The sequence below is a fragment of the Antedon mediterranea genome, chromosome 7, assembly GCF_964355755.1.
Source record: "Antedon mediterranea chromosome 7, ecAntMedi1.1, whole genome shotgun sequence".
Lineage (NCBI taxonomy): Eukaryota > Metazoa > Echinodermata > Crinoidea > Comatulida > Antedonidae > Antedon > Antedon mediterranea.
The window spans coordinates 16,989,004-17,008,240 of NC_092676.1; the positions used below are offsets into that span (position 1 = coordinate 16,989,004).

At 32.0% G+C, this 19,237-nt stretch overlaps 1 protein-coding gene across 1 annotated transcript; it reads left to right on the forward strand.

The window, feature by feature from the left end:
* Nucleotides 1-11,730: 11,730 nt before the first annotated feature.
* LOC140054349 (E3 ubiquitin-protein ligase TRIM45-like) lies at nt 11,731-15,955 on the forward strand. The gene is made up of 2 exons (XM_072099304.1): nt 11,731-11,826; nt 12,443-15,955. Exons 1-2 carry the CDS (start codon nt 11,824-11,826, stop codon nt 14,066-14,068), a joined length of 1,629 nt encoding a protein of 542 aa, XP_071955405.1. The 5' UTR covers nt 11,731-11,823; the 3' UTR covers nt 14,069-15,955.
* Nucleotides 15,956-19,237: the final 3,282 nt, after the last annotated feature.

Consider the following 19,237-nt stretch of genomic DNA (forward strand, 5'->3'; position numbering starts at 1 on the left):
CCGTTACTAACAGTTCTAGATGGCATTTGGAACTTAGTATTGATAAAAATATCAATATTTTGGCACACATGGCGTTTCATACGTATAATATTTTTAATTAAAAATACCAACTTAAAAGTCTCGAATGTTGACTGGTGGACAACAACATGAAAAAATAAGGAAAGATGTTTTAACCATGTGGACCGTCACTTCGTATTCGAATGCAAATGCGTTCAGAATAGTGTTATGCACTGCAATGAAATGAACATACCACAATAACAGTTTACAATTCTAAATAACATTATTCCAATTGTGAAAGTAGAAGATGAAAATATTATTGTAGAGTACACTCTCATAAGTTATTAATCATCAATAGGCCTACAGGCACACTCTAACCGAAATGCATAGGAAGATTCATCGCAATTACAAGAGAAACCGAAATTACGAAAATATAATCGAAAACATTTCTAAAAATAACAAAAATAAATATGAGTACAATCATTTTTATTAATTAAAATATCTATCAATTTCGATTCAGAATAATTATTTCTTCAAGAATGTACATGTACGTTAACCAGTCTAATTTATTTGTATTTGTTTGTATTTAATTTTATCGTTAAATAAGAGATATTCCGTGTTAATGTGAATTATTGTGAACCTATGGATAAAATAAAGGCAGGCAGCATTGCCTGGAATGAAAATTTACATTACTATTAATACATTTATTTTACGTTATTTGTATATTGAAATTAATTATTAGGCCTAAGATTGGATAGAAACTTCACCTTCAATAGATATTGTGAGGTACATTAACAATAATCCTTGTATTATAGCATGAACCATCCATTTGCTGAATGGTCGTATAGTTTCCATGGAAAAATGGAAGGTAAGATGGAGAAGTAATAAACTTAATTTTGATTTGTGAAATCTAATAATAATCATGTTGCCTCGATTACTTGGTCTAGAATTATTTATGTTTGTTTTTTGCTTCTGATTCCCGTCCTTGTAACGGTTTGAAACCACAAATCGTTATTTGCATCGTAATTGCTTATTGATGTTGCTTAAAAACATCAACATGAATGAAATTAAAATAACATGTATTATTAAAAAGATAATATGAAATTCGAAAGTGTTTTAATTCAACCAATAAGTGAAGATATACATGTAGGCTCAGTAAATACCCTAAAGAGACATTAAAGTACATCATACCGATTTACGTCACTGGTCATTATTGTCTGAATTGTTACCATTATTATTTTTGTTTAGTTTATTTTTATAAACTTTAAGCAATTGACTTAATCAAATTGTACTTTTACCAACATTTTTTAATCTGCATCCACCAAAAATGACCGTAATATTTAAACGTATTTTAATTTTATTCACGTTCTACTACAATTCCATTCCATTCGATTTTATTATAAATATTGATATTTTTAATTTTCATTATACCTTTTGTGAAAATAGTAGTTAAATTTGATGTGTTTTTTATTTAAAACACGTAAAAATTGTATCATTTAATCGATGACATATCGATTACGTCGATCGTTTCAATTATTAAGTTTCACTGACAAAAATTATGATGACACTTTCATCCAATCAGAACTTTACACATTTATGATGACGTCATCACCCATTAACTATTATTAATATATGACAATAGAATACATTTTTGGAGATAATCATTTACAGAGAATGTTATAAATGTATTTATCACCGGGTGATTTAAAATTTATTCTGTGCCTGTGATGTTTATACATATATATTCATATGTTTATATTTGAGATCAGATATGAGACAGAAGGGAAATTGGAATTGATTGATACAGAGAATCTATAGAACGCGCCAGATAAGAATTTACTTTATTTATTTTACAACCTAACGAGCAAATAAAAAGAAATGCAACCAAATCAAACATACAAAAAAATTTTTAAATAATTCAAGTAAAAATAATAAAGAAATGATAAGTAGATGGTCAGGACACATAACAAGAATAACATATAATGTAGACTGGCAATCAATAACAGGAAGAAGACAGAAAAGGTTGAAAGATGACATCAAAAGATATCCAGTACTAACTGACTGTCCAAGGTTCAGATAAGACTTAAGAGTAAATGGAAAATGCTCAAGATTGGTTACATCCCGCAGCTGATGAAATAACTAGTATTACTATGGTGATATGATGATGTCTATAAATATAAACTAGGGTATTAGGCCTAAAACAACTATAGTCCTAACGGATCGACAACATGGATAAAAGTACTAAGTTAATTATAACACCTAGACTTGTATCTAGTTGACTTTCAATAGTCAGTTAAGATCTACCTAGATCTAGGCCTAGCTCGAGCTCTATTGAGTATGGGGAGAGAACATGGAGATATTTATCATCATTAGTCTTTACGGTTCCACACCACCTGCATCTTGGGAATAATTAAACGTCATGCTCTTCCAATCAAACTTTATTTAATTTGATTCAACTATTCAGTTTCTGTTTTGTCGTACTCATCAATGATTTTGATGGTTTAAAACGACTGTGGTTTGTCATTACCCAGATACACATCGTCTGTTATTCATAGTTTCGATTTATACCACGTTTTGTCTAATTATGCCTCTTGCGGTTCGTTGCACTGGGCTAGGTTTAGTTGATAGGTACCATACGGTACAGATACAATCTGAATTTCTTCTTTTTTTCAATGCAACTCATTATCATTAATTGTCAATGCATTCCGTTTAACAAGTAACCTAAACGAATGATAAATGTTATAGTCGAGACCGTCGTGTCTCTTTTGATCTCAGCACTTCTTTGAGACGCCTTACGTCACAAATAAACTATTTATGTTCACTGATTATGTGTGTGATAGACTTGAAACAAAAAAAGAAAGATGTTGTGAATTATTGTAGTGAGAATGTAAGCACTATGCCAACATTTGCGTGTCATAATTTACTAACAAACGATAATTAATTAATAATAGGCCTACACAATTATAAATCAATTTTTAAAATCTATAATATTTAACATTGTTTTGAATATATACCAATCAAACGTAATGTAATTATTTCTGGTTGGAACATAATCGAATTCTATCAGGATTTGTCTAATTTTACGTTTTTCAATATCATTAATAATAACATGCCTGATAACTACAATCATTATTAGAACGGATTTGAATTTAACATAAGGCCTACTAATACACCGGCGTATACTTAGTGTTTTTGACTTAGTTGACATAAATATTTGATTATAATTTAAAATCGTGCTTATGAAACAATTAGGCCATGCTGCTAGCATTATGTACACAGTTTAACTTTGTTATATTAAATTGTTATCATCCTTTTTATGTTAAGGAATAATTTGAATGCAGTGGTTTTGTATTTTTTTCTAAAATGTTTCTTTTTATGTGTTGTATTCTATGCTATAAAACAAATAAATACAAAGTATAGGGCAAACAAACGTTCAAATTCAACACTAGTGTTCTTGCAATCATTTAGTTTTCTTCTTCATCTTTCATTACTTTCTGTTTGCTATCCTTCGTTTTATTTTCTTTTATAAATTTGTATTGTCCCCCAAAAACATTTAAAAAATATGAAGATTAATTAATTAATTTAATTAATTAAATGTTGTAGTTTTAATAAAGTAAATCACTTTCTTAAATAAACAAAACAAAAAAATGTTTTCGCTTAAAAATGACAAAATAAATAAAAACAATTTATTTATTTAAATTTTTTGCTTTAAATTACTTTTTCGGTCATGTACATAATTTTTTCGATCCAATTTTTGGTCAAAGTGAATACATATGACAGTAAAATGGCATATTAAAAAAAAATTGTAAGAATCATTTTTTTCAGGGAGACAATACATCTTTAATAAATATTTTAAAAGTTTATATAATTTCATCACTATATAGTGTGAATCTAAACCAAAAACCATAACAGCTAAAAACATCATACAACTAGATTTACACAAAGCATTTAATGGTTTTGTTTATTTTGTATAATAAATCGTGTTAGTTTCAATTGGTACTTGGCGTAACATGTTTAAAATTGACGTTCAATGAGGATTACATGATGCGGAAAGCAGATATTCTTTTTTGAAGACTGAAGAAATAAAATTAAGCAATGTCGCCCGTCTTCCTCGTTCCTCCTATCTCTAAATTGTCTCTCTAAAAATCTTTTAAAAAGCAATGAAACAAAAATAAATGGTTGCATGAATGAAATTGTAGAATATTCGCAAGCTTGGTTCCGACTAGGATGCAACGCATAGACGTAGACGCAACGCAAGCGACTAATTAATGCTTGGTTCCTACTAGAGAAGCAACAAGGATGTAACGCAACGTAAGTGAGTTGACCAATCACAAGCGATGGATTATTCGAACTGTCGCTTGTCATTGGTCAACACCGCTTGCGTTGAGTTTACGTCCCTGCGTTGCGTCCTAGTGAAAACCAAGCTTAACCAATGACAAACGACAGTTGGAATAATCCATAGATTGGTCAAAGCACCTGCGTTGCTCTAAACGTCGTTGCGTTGCGTCCTAGTTAAGCTTGGTTCGCACAAGAACGTAACGCAAGGACGTAAACGCAACGCAAGCGTTTTACCAATGACAAACGAAGTTATAGACAGCAGTTAACAATCACATGCGAATAAGCCATCGCTTGTGATTGGTCAATTCACTTGCGTTGCGTTACGTCCTTGCGTTGCGTCGCTAGTGGGAACCACGATTAAGAACAAAGATTCAAGGAGTTGTGAAAACCGGCTTCTTTTGCACCCCCACAAATTTCCTTTTTTAAACCGATTTTAAAGCATTACGCATATTATATGATTTACATAAGTTTCCGTCAAAAAATTATTGATCATCCATTAACATGATCTTTGAATAATTCGCATTTTATTACAAAATTTTATTTTTTTTTATACCGAACATATAGGCTACCTAGCTATGTAACTAATATTTAGTTAGAAATAAGTTTCATACTGGTATTGTTAGGCTTACAACTAAGTTAAAACAAATTTAAACAATGATTTATGATGCGTAGGCCTATGTGACATCACTAGAACAAATCAACAATTATATTCCATAATATCCATTGATTTTGTGGTCATGTTTTAAACAAGTCCAAGGTAATTCGAAATAATACTCAACTGTGATGATCCAATCTTTCTTTGTTCAGCACTCAGGAAGATTACTGTATTATATAATGTAATCAACTCCTAGGGTATACTAGCCTATTATTAACATTATTTGTGTTTAAAAAACAACTTACCCTGCTGTAATAGTATATTGAAAACAACCCCAGGTACATCACACCATAAATCGGATGATGGAAAAAACGCAAAATCAGTTTTGATTAAAAGACTGTAATTCCATGTGTGAACACTTTGGTAGCCGCCGTATGAATAAGAATATTGCAATTAGACTTGACCGTCTATCTGCACAGACAATCTTTATGGCGATCCTTCTGTCATTGTCGGGACCAACGGATGACGATATAATGGTTTACTACTTATATTCTTTTTGTTTATGATTTAGGTCAACCGCATGGCTAAACAGGGTCAGTGCGAATACAGAGTTACTATTCAAAATGACGCGATGTGACTTATCTTGAACATTTAACAAGAATGTGGTTTAACATAAATTACTAGTTTCTATTTGACATTCATTCCACGCCAGCCAGAAATACTTAAGTCTGCTTAAAGTATTTTGAATGTAAAATAAACAATGTGTTCGAAATAAAGTGCATTTTTTATTACAGATAAATTCGAGGAGCATTATGTGTAGTCACGACATTCTGTACAAAGGTATAATACATTATTTTTTTTTTCTTGAAAAATGCCATACAATCGCGTGGGGAAATAAACCAAAAGTATTACATGTATTTTATATGAATGCTAATTCACAGACAAAGCCAATCCATCATTTATGTAGGACCTTATATTTTATTTATTTTATTTTATTCGTTCGTCTTTCCTTGATCTTTATATTAATTAAGAGTATTTCCTAACAAATTAAATGAACAGCAATAAAATCTAATGGCAGGTAATAATGTTATAAAACATTAAACAGTCGATGCCGCTTGATAAACTATATACTCCTCCTTACCGGTTCAAAGTAAGTAGGTCTAGTTGAGAGACCAACATAAGTGCGGTTAAGACTTATTTTGTTCACGTGGAAAAAACGTATGTCGAGTGCCGAAGTGTATCAAAATACGCTGGTGTATCGAATAAGTTACGGGTAAGTTTTGTATAAGAATAAGTATAAGTATAAGAAAAAACAAAAAATATGCACAACTAAATTACAAGCTGTTGAACAAAATTGTTCCGACTAATTAAAGGCTTCATAAGTGGAATGTGAAAATGAATAATGTATGTGACTTATGTGGGGTAATTGAAGACGAAAAACACATGTTTTTTTAATGCATACGAAATAAAACTTTATGGAAAAATATAGATAACATTTTTGAAAATATTGAAAATGGCAGAAGCTCTTTTAGAGAGCTTCTTTTAGGGTCTGATTGTGAATAAAAAAATGACTTATATTCAATTGCTGTCTTCTCAATATATAACATTAAGATTTTAACTGAATTAAACAAACTAGTGTGTAAAAACTCTTGGATTGTATTTAAGTCTATTGTTAAGGATCTGAACAAACTAACGCTCATATAATGTTAAAAGAGTTACCGGTACCTAATAATTTTTTTATGAAAATTATATATATCTTGATTGATGTATTTTTTTTTTTATTTTTTTTTTAAACGTTGTTTTATGTCTTTGTATATAGGCCTAATGTCTATAAGATGCATATAAATGGTATGAATTAACAGGGTATGAAACAATACGGTATGTGTATGTATATATTTAATGTATTTGTGGGTGTCTCTGTGTACAATGTGAATAAATATAAAAAAATATGAAAACAGGAGGATAATATTGGAAAAAATATGTGAAAAACTAAAATTTACAAAAATTACTGATATTTTTTTTTGAGCAGAAAAATATAAAGAAAAATGTAGAATATTAACGGAAAACAATATAATTAAAGAAAGAACATATGAAGACAGATATTACTGATTTATTTGTAATGTATTTAATTATGATATGAAAGAATAAAGGTGGTGGTTCACGCCACAAAAGACAACAAAAAGTTTTGTATAAGTTCAGCGCATGCTGAAACAAGCTGGTAGGCTATACCGTCAAGTCGGGCAGCAACTGCGCATATTACGTTTAAAGGACGTTGTTTGGGTACGATAGACAATATCTTGAATTCATACAAGAACAATCATTACGAGTCAAATATCGACGTATACCAGCGTATGATATGAACTTATACAAGGCTATATTATGTACGTATGCCTACCAACGCAAGCGCATTTCAATACGTCAGCATCAGTTGGCTTAAATAAATCGTTAAATCGTAGGCCCTATAGCAGCAACTTTAGGGGTAAACTGTGTGGTGAGACTACGGCGAACCATTTTAAATCATATTAGGCCTAATTAGCAATCATAATCTTTATCCCTTTACAAAAAAAACAACAAAAAACAAACTTATTCTATGCTAAACAAGGAAAACAGATGTTGAAAATTGACTGAATTATAAATGGTTGCGGATGACTCGCCTGTCAAATGTATGACCCCTAGGGCATTCACCTGCTAATTACCCATCCTGTCCTTGGCCTTAGATTCTGGTATTAGTTGTTTATAAAAAAAAAAGAAGTAATGTGTCTGTTGTGGTATAATAACACGTTCAACACCCACTTCAACACACATACCCATTATGGTCGCAATTAAAGTTCACAAACCATTCTTTAATCGGTTCCTGAAGGTTTATATTTAACACACGTTGATTGATGATCAATAATAGCACAAGCTGTACACGTCCTCTCTGTAAAGAAAAACAGAACACCTCTATTCTTGTGGTAGTACAAATTCGAGTCCGGTTTACGAATACCGATCCAAATTTAGCCCAGGAAGACCCATTAATTGAAGTGTAAAAACAATGTCTAAATACAACTCTTCCCTGATCTGCTATAAGCGGCGTCAATAGGGTTTGAGATGATACGTTCATTTTGATACCGTTTTAAATTTTAACATTACAGTAGCTACCTAATTTATATAATTATTGTGCTATACCTTGTTTTTAATATCATACATTTTTATTATATTAATCTCAGTTTTTAGCGTTTTTAGCAGTTGATTTTTTTAATAAATGAGATGAATAGTAATTTTAAATTATATTGATACCGAGTTTTAGTTTAATGTAATTTTTAACGCAAGACTATGGCAAGTGCTACATAATTAGTATTAATTAGTCCTAATAAAAGTTAATTATAAGAGTAGTTTGTAACCTTAATTATGAATTCATCTCTAAGAAATTATCCAATTAAATGTAATATTCGCTATAGTCAGGTATTATCAATATTTACTATTGTGCTCGGGGGAAAAATAATGCATTTTTTGTTATTAAAATCAAGTTAAGGAAACAAAATAATCATATCTTTTATATTTAAAAGAACAATTCTTTCTCTTCTCGTTATTTATTCTTAAGAATGTAGAGAGGGCGCACCCGTGTATGTAAATATGTAAGATTAACATGATGATGAAAATATTCACCATAGTTTTTTTTTTGTTTTTTTTTATATAATGATAGCAATATGTATCTCTTACCACTGGCAATATCTATTACTCGGCGTATTTCTAATATCCTAGGATAGGTTAGGAATAGAAATGGAAATTTATAGGCCTACTTATCTATTATCGGTACATTTACTTTGTTTTGGTTACTTTAAATCATTCCGGGCTGTATCATTTTTAGTCAATGAGACTAAGGGAGAAATCATGAATAATTCATTAGAATTATGACGTAATATGATAGATAGATAGATAGATAGAACTTTATTCACATCATCATACATCAATAGTACAATACAATAAAATATGTATGTGTGTGTGAAAAGGAGTCAAAAAATAGCTTTCGCTAATCAAGGTTTGACTCCTGTCACAAAAAAATAAATTAGTCATAATGCATACATTTTCATCTATCAACAATAATTCAATAAGAAAGAAACAGCAACTATATGAAAGAAATAACGTAAACAAGGGCTAACATTAATATTTTTGTAAAACTAAACATTTAACTTCATTTATGAATTTAAATCTAGAAGAGGTACATTTTATAACTAAGGGTAAGTTATTCCAAAGTTGAGCTCTATTAAAAGAAATTCTAAATTTACCAGCATCTGTGCGAGCTTTCGGAATTGCAAAATTATATCTTTTACTAAATCTGGTACTAGCATTATGTGTAATTAAATAAAAGTATTCCATTGTTTGATATGGTGTTTTGCCGTTAATTTGGTCATGAACAAACTTAACTATACTTAACTTATACTCGAACAACTTAAAAACGTCTAAAATACCCAGATCTTTAAATAATGGAGAAGATGGAGCCATAAAATCAGAGAAAGTTATACATCTAAGACACATTTTTTGGACAAGTAAAATAGAATAAAGATGCAACTTATACGTGCTACCCTAGACTTCTAAACCATAAGTAATATTTGATTGAATAAATGATTTATAAAGCATAAGTAAAATATTACGGGGTACAATATGGCGTAAACTAAACAGAATTTCAGATTTCTTTTTTATCCTATTTTTAATAAAGTTTATATGGCTCTTCCATGTGATGTGTTTATCTAATTTAACACCTAAAAACTGAATTTCATTGACTTCTTTAATCATAACATGTTTGTAATAAGTATTGTTTGATTTATTAATAGTTTTATATCGGTTACAAAAAATAATATAATTAGTTTTAACTAAATTAACAGTTAATTTATTAGCGTCACACCAGTTTGATATTTTTTTTAAATGATGATTTACCATAGACAAATCAATATTACTGCCTGCAAAATTGTGATATAAGGAAGTGTCGTCAGCAAATAAACGATATTCAAAAAAACTGGAAGAATTTGGTAAATCATTAATATAGATTAGAAAAGAGTGGGTCCAAGAACCGAGCCTTGTGGAACACCGCATTGAATTGATAACTGATCGGAGCTTTGACCGTTCGAAAAAACAAATTGGGTTCTATTTTTTAAATAATCAGTAAACAAAAGTAACGGTTGCCCTCTAATACCATAATAATATAATTTGGATAACAAAATTTGGTGATTAATTATATCGAAGGCTTTAGAAAAATCAATAAATATACCTAGTGAAGACTTATTATTATCAACTTGATAAAGAAAATTATTAATAAGATTAAGATTATTAGTTATCTGTATTACCTTTCTTAAATAGAGGTATTACTTTTGCTACTTTCAAAGCAGTGGACACTATAGAGGGCACTATAGGTCTATAGGCATGCTGTTACAAACTATTTAAAAATAGCCCACCTCTCTTATCGACCACACTTTTTTTATAGGACCACCACCTCTCGTAAGGGACCGCTTTCATATTATCCACCTCTCGTAAGTGATCACCTCTCATAACGACCATATCGTAAGTGACGACCTCTTTAAGGACCATCCACTGCCTGTCTTAAGGGACAGCCTTTCATAACCAAATAACTCCCTTAGCAAACCTCCTCCCGTAAGTGACTATTAAACGACCATCGTCTCTCACAAGGGAACGCTTCTCATAGTTAAATACCTCTCGAAAGTGAGTACCTCCTCTCATAAGGGACCAATTCTCATTACCGACCACCTTTCTAGGGGCGTGGTCTTAGGAGAGGAGATGATCCCTTACGATAGGTGGTATAGATTATAAAAAGCGGTCCCTTAATATATAACAGAGACGTGGTCGTTCAATAGAGGGTTCCTTTAAAATGGATGGTCGCTAACGAGGGTGGTTGCTTATGATGTATGGTCGTTTTTAGGGAGGTGGTCGTTTTAGGGAGGTGATCGTTTTGAAAGTAGAGATTCATTTGCACATTTAAACAGGTTTGTAAAATATATAATATTTTCTACATTAGCTGGCGATAGTAACTACTTTAGCTGTGAGGCAATTTATGTTACCACATTAGCTGTTGACCGTTCTACATCAGCTGGTGTTGATTTTTATTTACTAGAGAAGCTACATTAGCTGGAGGTTTTACTACATTAGAGGTGGATTGTTCTACATTACCGTCTTGTTTCGACATTAGCTGGCGTTTTTTACATTAGCGGTTGTAACAGGCCTGATTATTTTCCTTTTTTTGTGATCCTTAAATATGTATTGTCTCCCTAAAACATGAAAAAATGAAGAATTGGCTTCGCAGTTTTAATCAAGTTATTCACTTCTGTAGAAAATATAAATAAAATAAATACCGTTTTCATTTAAACAAAATAAATGGTTAAATTGAACCAAAAACCCATTCGGTTATTTTTTGCTTTAAATTACAGATTGTTCAGGTAAATAATATTCTGATAAGTGAATAACTATTGTGACATTAAAATTGCATATTCAACAAAAACATAAAAAAAAAAATTATTTTTTGCAGGAAGACAATATCTTTAACGTTTTGATCTTATTTAGGAAACAGATTCCTTTCAACAACATGTCAAATGATGTGTATATTGGTATTGATCATAATATTAGAGTATTATTGACAAAAGAAACACGTGTTTTGTTGTAGTTTTTGAATCCATCACACACTTCACATAGCTACATATTCTGTTGTTTGAAGTGCACGAATCCACGCGTCTATCGATACGTACTAACAATGGTAATCGAATCGGTTTTCATCATAATTAATTTTTTGTATATGTTACCGTGGTGATCCGTAGACTAGGAAACCATACAACTACAGTACAATACATTCACATAGTATTTTTGAGTACGGTTCGTATACTACGTTGGATTTGTAGCAGTATTTAATGGTAAACATAAATTGTATTATTTTCATAGTTGTTGTGTACTAATTTCATTGTTTTGTCATATAGAGTAAGTAGGCCTATGTAATGCCATGAGATTTTATGATAGAGGAAATTTCATTCAAAATAGGTGTGCCATGTCTTCATACAGTATCAACATTGACTATAAGATGCTAATTACATGTTAATTTTATACGCTGATTATGTAATAGAAATTGCTTAACTAAGAGCAAAATAGGAAAACGTATACTGTAATTTGGATTGGATTTACTGGAATAGGCCTGAGATTCATTAGATATTTCGTTTTATATTGTCAGACTACGTTATTTAATGTGTAATACTATAACATTTAGCAGTATAATAACAACTAATATAAATGTATTTACATCAAAGATATGACTTACCTTACTCTTTAAAATATGATGATATATAATGAGGCCAACATTTAGTCTAAAACATTCCTATCATTATTTCATAAATCTATACAGTATATAACTAATAGATGTCCTTGATTATGTTTAAATAACATACAGTATCATTCATTTAGAATTTTATTATGCTTTCCTATTAAATTAATTAATTATTAAATCTTATTAAGTTCCATGATATTCTTGCTTAACAGAAAATGGCAGATGAAAAAGAGACAACAAATGAAATGGATCAAGAGCAGTCCAAAGAGAAAGAGGCAGAAGAACCATCTAAGAAAATAACCAATGAAGACGCCAATGGAGAAGTTGAAACACAAGAAGACACCGAAGACAGAGTTAAAGAACATTCCGATGACAGAACAGATTCAGAAAGCAATCAACAGAAAGACACTAGCAATACGGGCAGCAGTGATGTAAATGACATCCAAGATTGTTTCGTTTGCAAGAAACAGTTAAATGATCCCAAAACGCTACCATGCGTTCACTCATTCTGTATAGCATGTCTGAAAGATCACATGGAAGCAAAGGAAGAAGAAGAAAGTCCTGTCTGCCCTGTTTGCTCGTCGAGTATACCCGACGGCAACGTGGAAGATCTTCCATTGGACCCGCTTATTGAAATAGTTCTCAAGTGTCAATTGAACGATGGTGAAGAAAAATGCAATTTGTGCTCTTCTGATGCCACACAAAGATGTACCATTTGTGAGCATTTCCTCTGCACAAGAGACGCCGAACAACACAAAGTCATTCCTGCCACAAAAGACCACGAATGTATCGAGATCAGTGAGTATAAAAATCTCAGCATTAACGACCGAATGGCGTTACAAAGAGTTAATTGTTCTGAACACGCAGATAGGGCAGCTGAAGTATACTGCAAATCCTGCGATGTATTTATGTGTATGGCATGCAGTGTGGTAGACCAGCAAAGGACAAAGCATTATATGGAAGCGGTTGATGGTTACATAGACCGTCTGACACCTAAGTTGAAGAAAATTTCTGATGATTTGCTGAAACAAAATGAGGCCAGTGACGAAGCAGTCAGTAAAATTAAGAATGCGATGGAAAGTTTGCAGCCTAAAAAAGAACAAGCTTCGGATGATATCAGCAAACTGTGTTCTGATTTAAGAGAAATAATTGATAAATGCGAGCAAGAATTAACCGAAGAATTGAACGAAAGGTTCAAGCAAAAATCGGAAAGTATGGAAGCTGTTCTTAAGCAAACGAATGGCAATTCACTTCAGGCAAAATCAATAATTGGATACATAGACTGTCTGCTAGGGAGTCGTAACTGTGAACTTTTTCGACACGTTAACTCTAGTCACACAAACTCGTTTGAAAAAACTTTAAAGCAAACTCGACAAGCAAGTAAAGTTATAAACGTCACAGATGTATTGGCTGTCGTTGTCGATCAAAAGAAAGTTGATGGCATCGTGTCTAATAACCTGTGTTCCTTCAAACTCAGTGATGTTTCTGTAGAGAACTCATCATTCAGTCGAATAACTGACGCCAAAACGGGTGAGATAAAGACATTTACAGTGACCACAAGGAACGAAGATGATGAGCCTACTGTCGCGGACCCAGTACCTACTGTTGAGATCATTAGCAGTGAAAAGAAAACCGTTGCAACACCAACGCTAGAATCTCACAAGAATGGAACGTATCAATATTCGTGGATACCAAAAGTTACCGGAACGTTCGGTGTGAAAGTTTGTTTCGGTAAAAAGCAATTAAAGGGGTCTCCTTTTAAAATTAATGTTCAGAAAGGCCAACCCAAGAGTAGCAAAAGTGCCACAAAAAAACTACCAAATAAGAAAGGAAGGTAAAAGCTATTACATTGATTGTAATCTATATAAATAACTGCTTAGTACTTTGACATAGTGTAACTAACGGCCAAGGCATTACTAAAGTTTTGACAACCATGCGTATAAGTATATTATGTAAGCGAGTGAATCAAGTGAACTCACTCGAGATTATTGTATCTTTCAACGAGCAAAAACAAAAGCGTCCAAAAATAAAATAAATTAGCTGTAGTAATATCAATATGAATTGTTCCGATTTATATTAAATATTTAATCCGTAGTATGATATGTCGTAATTAACCAAAGTTTTTGTTTGTGATTGTCGAAAGATTGAAAATAATTAAATAATAAATAAATAACTGACTAAATCTCTGTCTAAAAATAGCAAAAACATGTTATGTGTCAAATCATGTGATGTCTATGGACATGATGATGTTTACTACCATATTTGGGCACATCAAACTTTGTTTTATCAAGCTAGCTTAAGTAATATTTATACCCATATTTTGATATAGCTTTGTACAGGTACTATACTAAGCGGCTGTACTTTAAAAAGGCCAATAAGTATTTCTATGTTACCGCATAATACCGACTGTGGCAGATATAAGTAGCTGAGAGTGGGATCAGTTGCTGCTTGTATGTGTTTTTGTAGGTTTGCATTGTTTAAATATATTAAACTGTTGTTATTGTTAAAATATGAGAACAAATTGTAAAAGACCTTTTCTAAATGTTAAATATAGTATAGCCATGTAAATAGGTATATAAACAATGCATGTTTGTATTGTGAACAACAGTAGGCCTACGGTAGTAAAGAAATGTTGTAGTGGATGTTTAATTTCATTATCATAATAATAAATAACTTGTATGATTTTGTAATATTATTTTCAAGTGTTAGACTTCATCAACAATGTTCTCAGAAAATGCTTCACAGTGTTTGCTGACTTACAGAAGCCTATTTAGAATGTATTCTATGTTTGAGGGCGCATCATGAGTTAGCAACCGTATAAACAGTGCTCCGTCTTCATTAAAAATAAAGTAAGGTTTTGACAAAAATAGCCATAAGACAACTGTGCTAAATAAGTGAGTATTACAATTTGGTTAATGCTGTCATCGTCTTTTGATCTAAAACTAAGAAAATGGTCAGAAAAAAGGACCAAACTGAACGTACCCCTCCGGACACCTCAACGACCCAGGCGACACCCACCGAAGAAACCAGCGAAATCCAGTTATTAAGGCGGGAGATTAAAACGCTAACAACTGAAATGCAAACAAAACTAGACTCCGTACTTAAAAATCAAACCTCAATTATGAATAGAATTGACTCAATGGAGGCAAAACAATTAGATATGGAGAAATCCATTACTTTTACCTCCGATTCAATCAACGATCTTGAAAAGAAAGTAACAACGTATGATAGCGAAATGAAAGATATTTCAACAACACTTGAAACAGAAAAGAAAAAAATTACCAGTATACAAAATGATATTCTGAATCTTGAACGGTATTCAAGGAGTTTTAACCTGAGATTTGGTGGGATAACTGAGGAACCAAACGAAGATGCAACAAAAAAGATTAAGGAATTACTAAATAAAACACTCAACCTAAACGACATCGTCATTGAAACGGCTCATCGCACAGGAAAACCATCAACAATAAGTGGTAAGCCAAGACATATCATTGTTAAATTTATATATCAACCACAGAGATTTGAAGTACTCAGAAGAGCTAAGTCGATAATGAAAAATTCCGAGATGTTTGTACTAGAAGATATGCCAGTAGCAGATATTATCAAAAAGCGAGGCCTGCGAGAAGTTATGAAGAAAGCGTATGAAGAAGGTAAAATGACTGTCTTCAGAAATGGCAACCTTTACATTAACGGTAAAATGTATACATAACTTCTTTATTTTCGTTCGTTTGTTTTTAATTGAATTCAATTTGTGACTATATCCTGCCTGCATTAAACCATATGCAGAAAATGGGTACCACTTATTGTATCCACTAGGAGAATTCAAACTGTACGGAATTGAAACATCAACACGATCGCGATTATGTGTTTACATAACCTAAACATTAACAGGTGAAAGAATTGGCACACTGACTTAAATACCATGTTACGTAATCTGTTGCTGTGTTGCGTGTCACATACTTTGCCTATTGTTTTTGAATCAAGTAGTGAAAAACTCAATTGCTTAACACAACACACGACTCCCTATTGCTTTCATTCACACACTATTAAGTATTATGATTTGGATTAAGAATGGGATAAAATTGGAACGATGTGGGTGGGTGGGGAGGGGTTGGGGGATGGAGGGGTTGGGGATGGAGGGGTTGGGGGATGGAGGGGTTGGGGGATGGTGGGTCTTTGGGGGATGGTGGAGTTGAAGGTGGGTGAAAATAGGATTAGTGCTGTAATTAAGATTTATCACTGTGTTTACACATTTCGCACTCAATTGTTTTACTTAGCGAAATATATGTATACTAATAATATGACGGAGCAACCACATTGTTCGGTTGACCTGATTATAGATAAATTATTTATCTTAATTATACTGTTTTTTGTTGTTGTTTTTTTTAAATCTTTTCTCTGACCATTCTTTTTTAAACTTAAAAATTGCATTATGATATTTAACTTAAATGACATTAACCCTAATGATGATATCAATATTGAAGAAACTAAATATTACCAGATAAACGATTTTAATCTAAGTTTTAAGAACTCGATACATGCCAATCACTTCTCCATTCTAAGCCTGAACTGCCGTAGCATGGTCAACAAATTCGATGATATTTTGAATCTGATTAATTCAATAAATCACTCCTTTTCAATTATTGCCCTAGAAGAAACATGGATTTCTCCAAATTCTACAACATCACTGTACGAAATACCAAAATATACATTTATTCATAAAGATAGGATAGGACGAAGAGGAGGAGGAGTTGCTCTCTATCTATCAGAAACCCTTAGTTACGAGATGCGAAATGACCTCGCTTCAATACTGACCGAAGGAGAATCTATATTTATTGATGTTAAAATAGAAAATAAAACAATATCTTGCGGAGTAATATATAGGCCCCCTGATACAAATGTACAAACTTTCAACAATCAGTTGTCAATAGTCATGCAGATGATTAACAAAGAAAATAAGCTAGCATACATTACTGGTGATATGAACTTAGACATTAGCCAACACATGAGAGACAAAAACATCGAATCCCACCTTGACAATATCCAGTCCCAGTCCTTCACTTTTCTTATTAATAAGCCCACAAGAATAACAGAAAACTCTGCTTCCATAATAGATAATATTCTCTACAATTCCCATCTAACAAATAACATAAACACTGGTATCATATATTCGGATATATCCGACCACCTTCCAATATTCTGCATAAACACATCCGAAACTCACCATTATCATAACAACGTATACTGTTATAAACGCGAAAACAAACAGTACAACATTGATCATTTTAAGCATGAACTTGCAAATCAACAATGGCAGGATGTCCTAGAATCAAATGACGCAAACAAAGCATATCAACATTTTTCCACAACTCTGCAATCATTAGTTAATATATGCTTTCCAATAAAAAAGATAAAACTCAAAGCTAATAAACTTCAATCTCCTTGGATAACGGAATCAATTGCTAAGTCAATTGTTACTAGAAACAAATTATATAGCAAATACAAACGTAGACCGACAAACATAAATAAATCTAAATATACAAACTATAGAAACGTACTTACCAATATTATTAGAAAACGAAAAAAGGAATACTATTTTAATAAATTTGAAAAAAATAAAAATAATATGAAAGAAACGTGGAATGCCATTAATCAACTTTTAGGTAGGAAGAAAAAATCCAAACTGCCATCAAACCTAAAACATGTGACAGAGACATACACTAACCCAGAAACAAAATCCGATGCATTCAATTCTTACTTTATTAATATTGGGAAACAATTAGCTGACAAAATTAACCATGATAACAACCCTGCCATTGATCCAACGTCATATTTGACTGGTAACTACCTTAATTCTATGTATTTCAGACCCACAACAGAATACGAAATAATGACATACATTAATAAATTAGAAACAGATAAAACACCAGGTCACGATGATATCAGTGCTCACTATATCAAGTACAATTCCGTCTACCTTACAAAACCTATTTCACACTTAATAAACGTTTCACTCGCCACTGGCCGATTCCCTGATGAACTAAAATGTGCCAAAACTATACCTGTTTTTAAAAGTGGCGATAGGCAAAACCTTAATAATTATCGACCCATATCAATCTTACCATGTCTTTCTAAAATATATGAAAGAGTTGTCTACGACCAAACCATTTCATACCTTAATAAATACAACATGATAAATCAATCTCAATATGGATTCCGACAAAAACATTCAACTGCACATGCTCTACTACACACACTAGAAAAAATAACATCAGCAATTGATAACAACTCATTCATTATAGGTGTTTTCCTAGATCTGTCGAAAGCTTTCGATACGATCGATCATAGAATTCTAATCAATAAAATGGAATGCTATGGCATACGTGGTATTGTGTTAGACTGGTTCAGGAGTTACCTAAACCACAGAACTCAGTATGTTACTATTGAATCACACAAATCAATAAAAAGAGAAGTAAAAGTTGGTGTTCCACAGGGATCTATCATTGGCCCATTGCTATTTTTGTTATTTATAAATGACGTATTTTGTGTAAGCAAAGTTGTCAAACTTATCATATTCGCGGACGATACAAACATATTCCTCAAACATAATGACCCCATAGTTGCATGTAATATACTAAACTGCGAATTACAACGACTAACCACTTGGTTTAGAGCTAACAAACTCTCAATTAATACAAATAAAACTAAATATATAATCTTTAGAGGGCGCCAGAATTTAACCGACTTCACAGACATGCAACTATACGTAAATAACACCACACTCGAAGAGGTAACCCATATCAAATTCTTAGGAGTTACCTTAGACAAATTTTTGTCCTTCTGTACCCATATTGATGGCATTGCAAACAAAGTTTCAAAGATAATAGGAATTCTGAATAAATTAAAGTATTTTTTACCATATATGACTCTATTGCAAATTTATAAATCTATAATCCTTCCCCATTTAACGTATGCAATAGTAGTATGGGGCTCCTTCGGACCAAGTA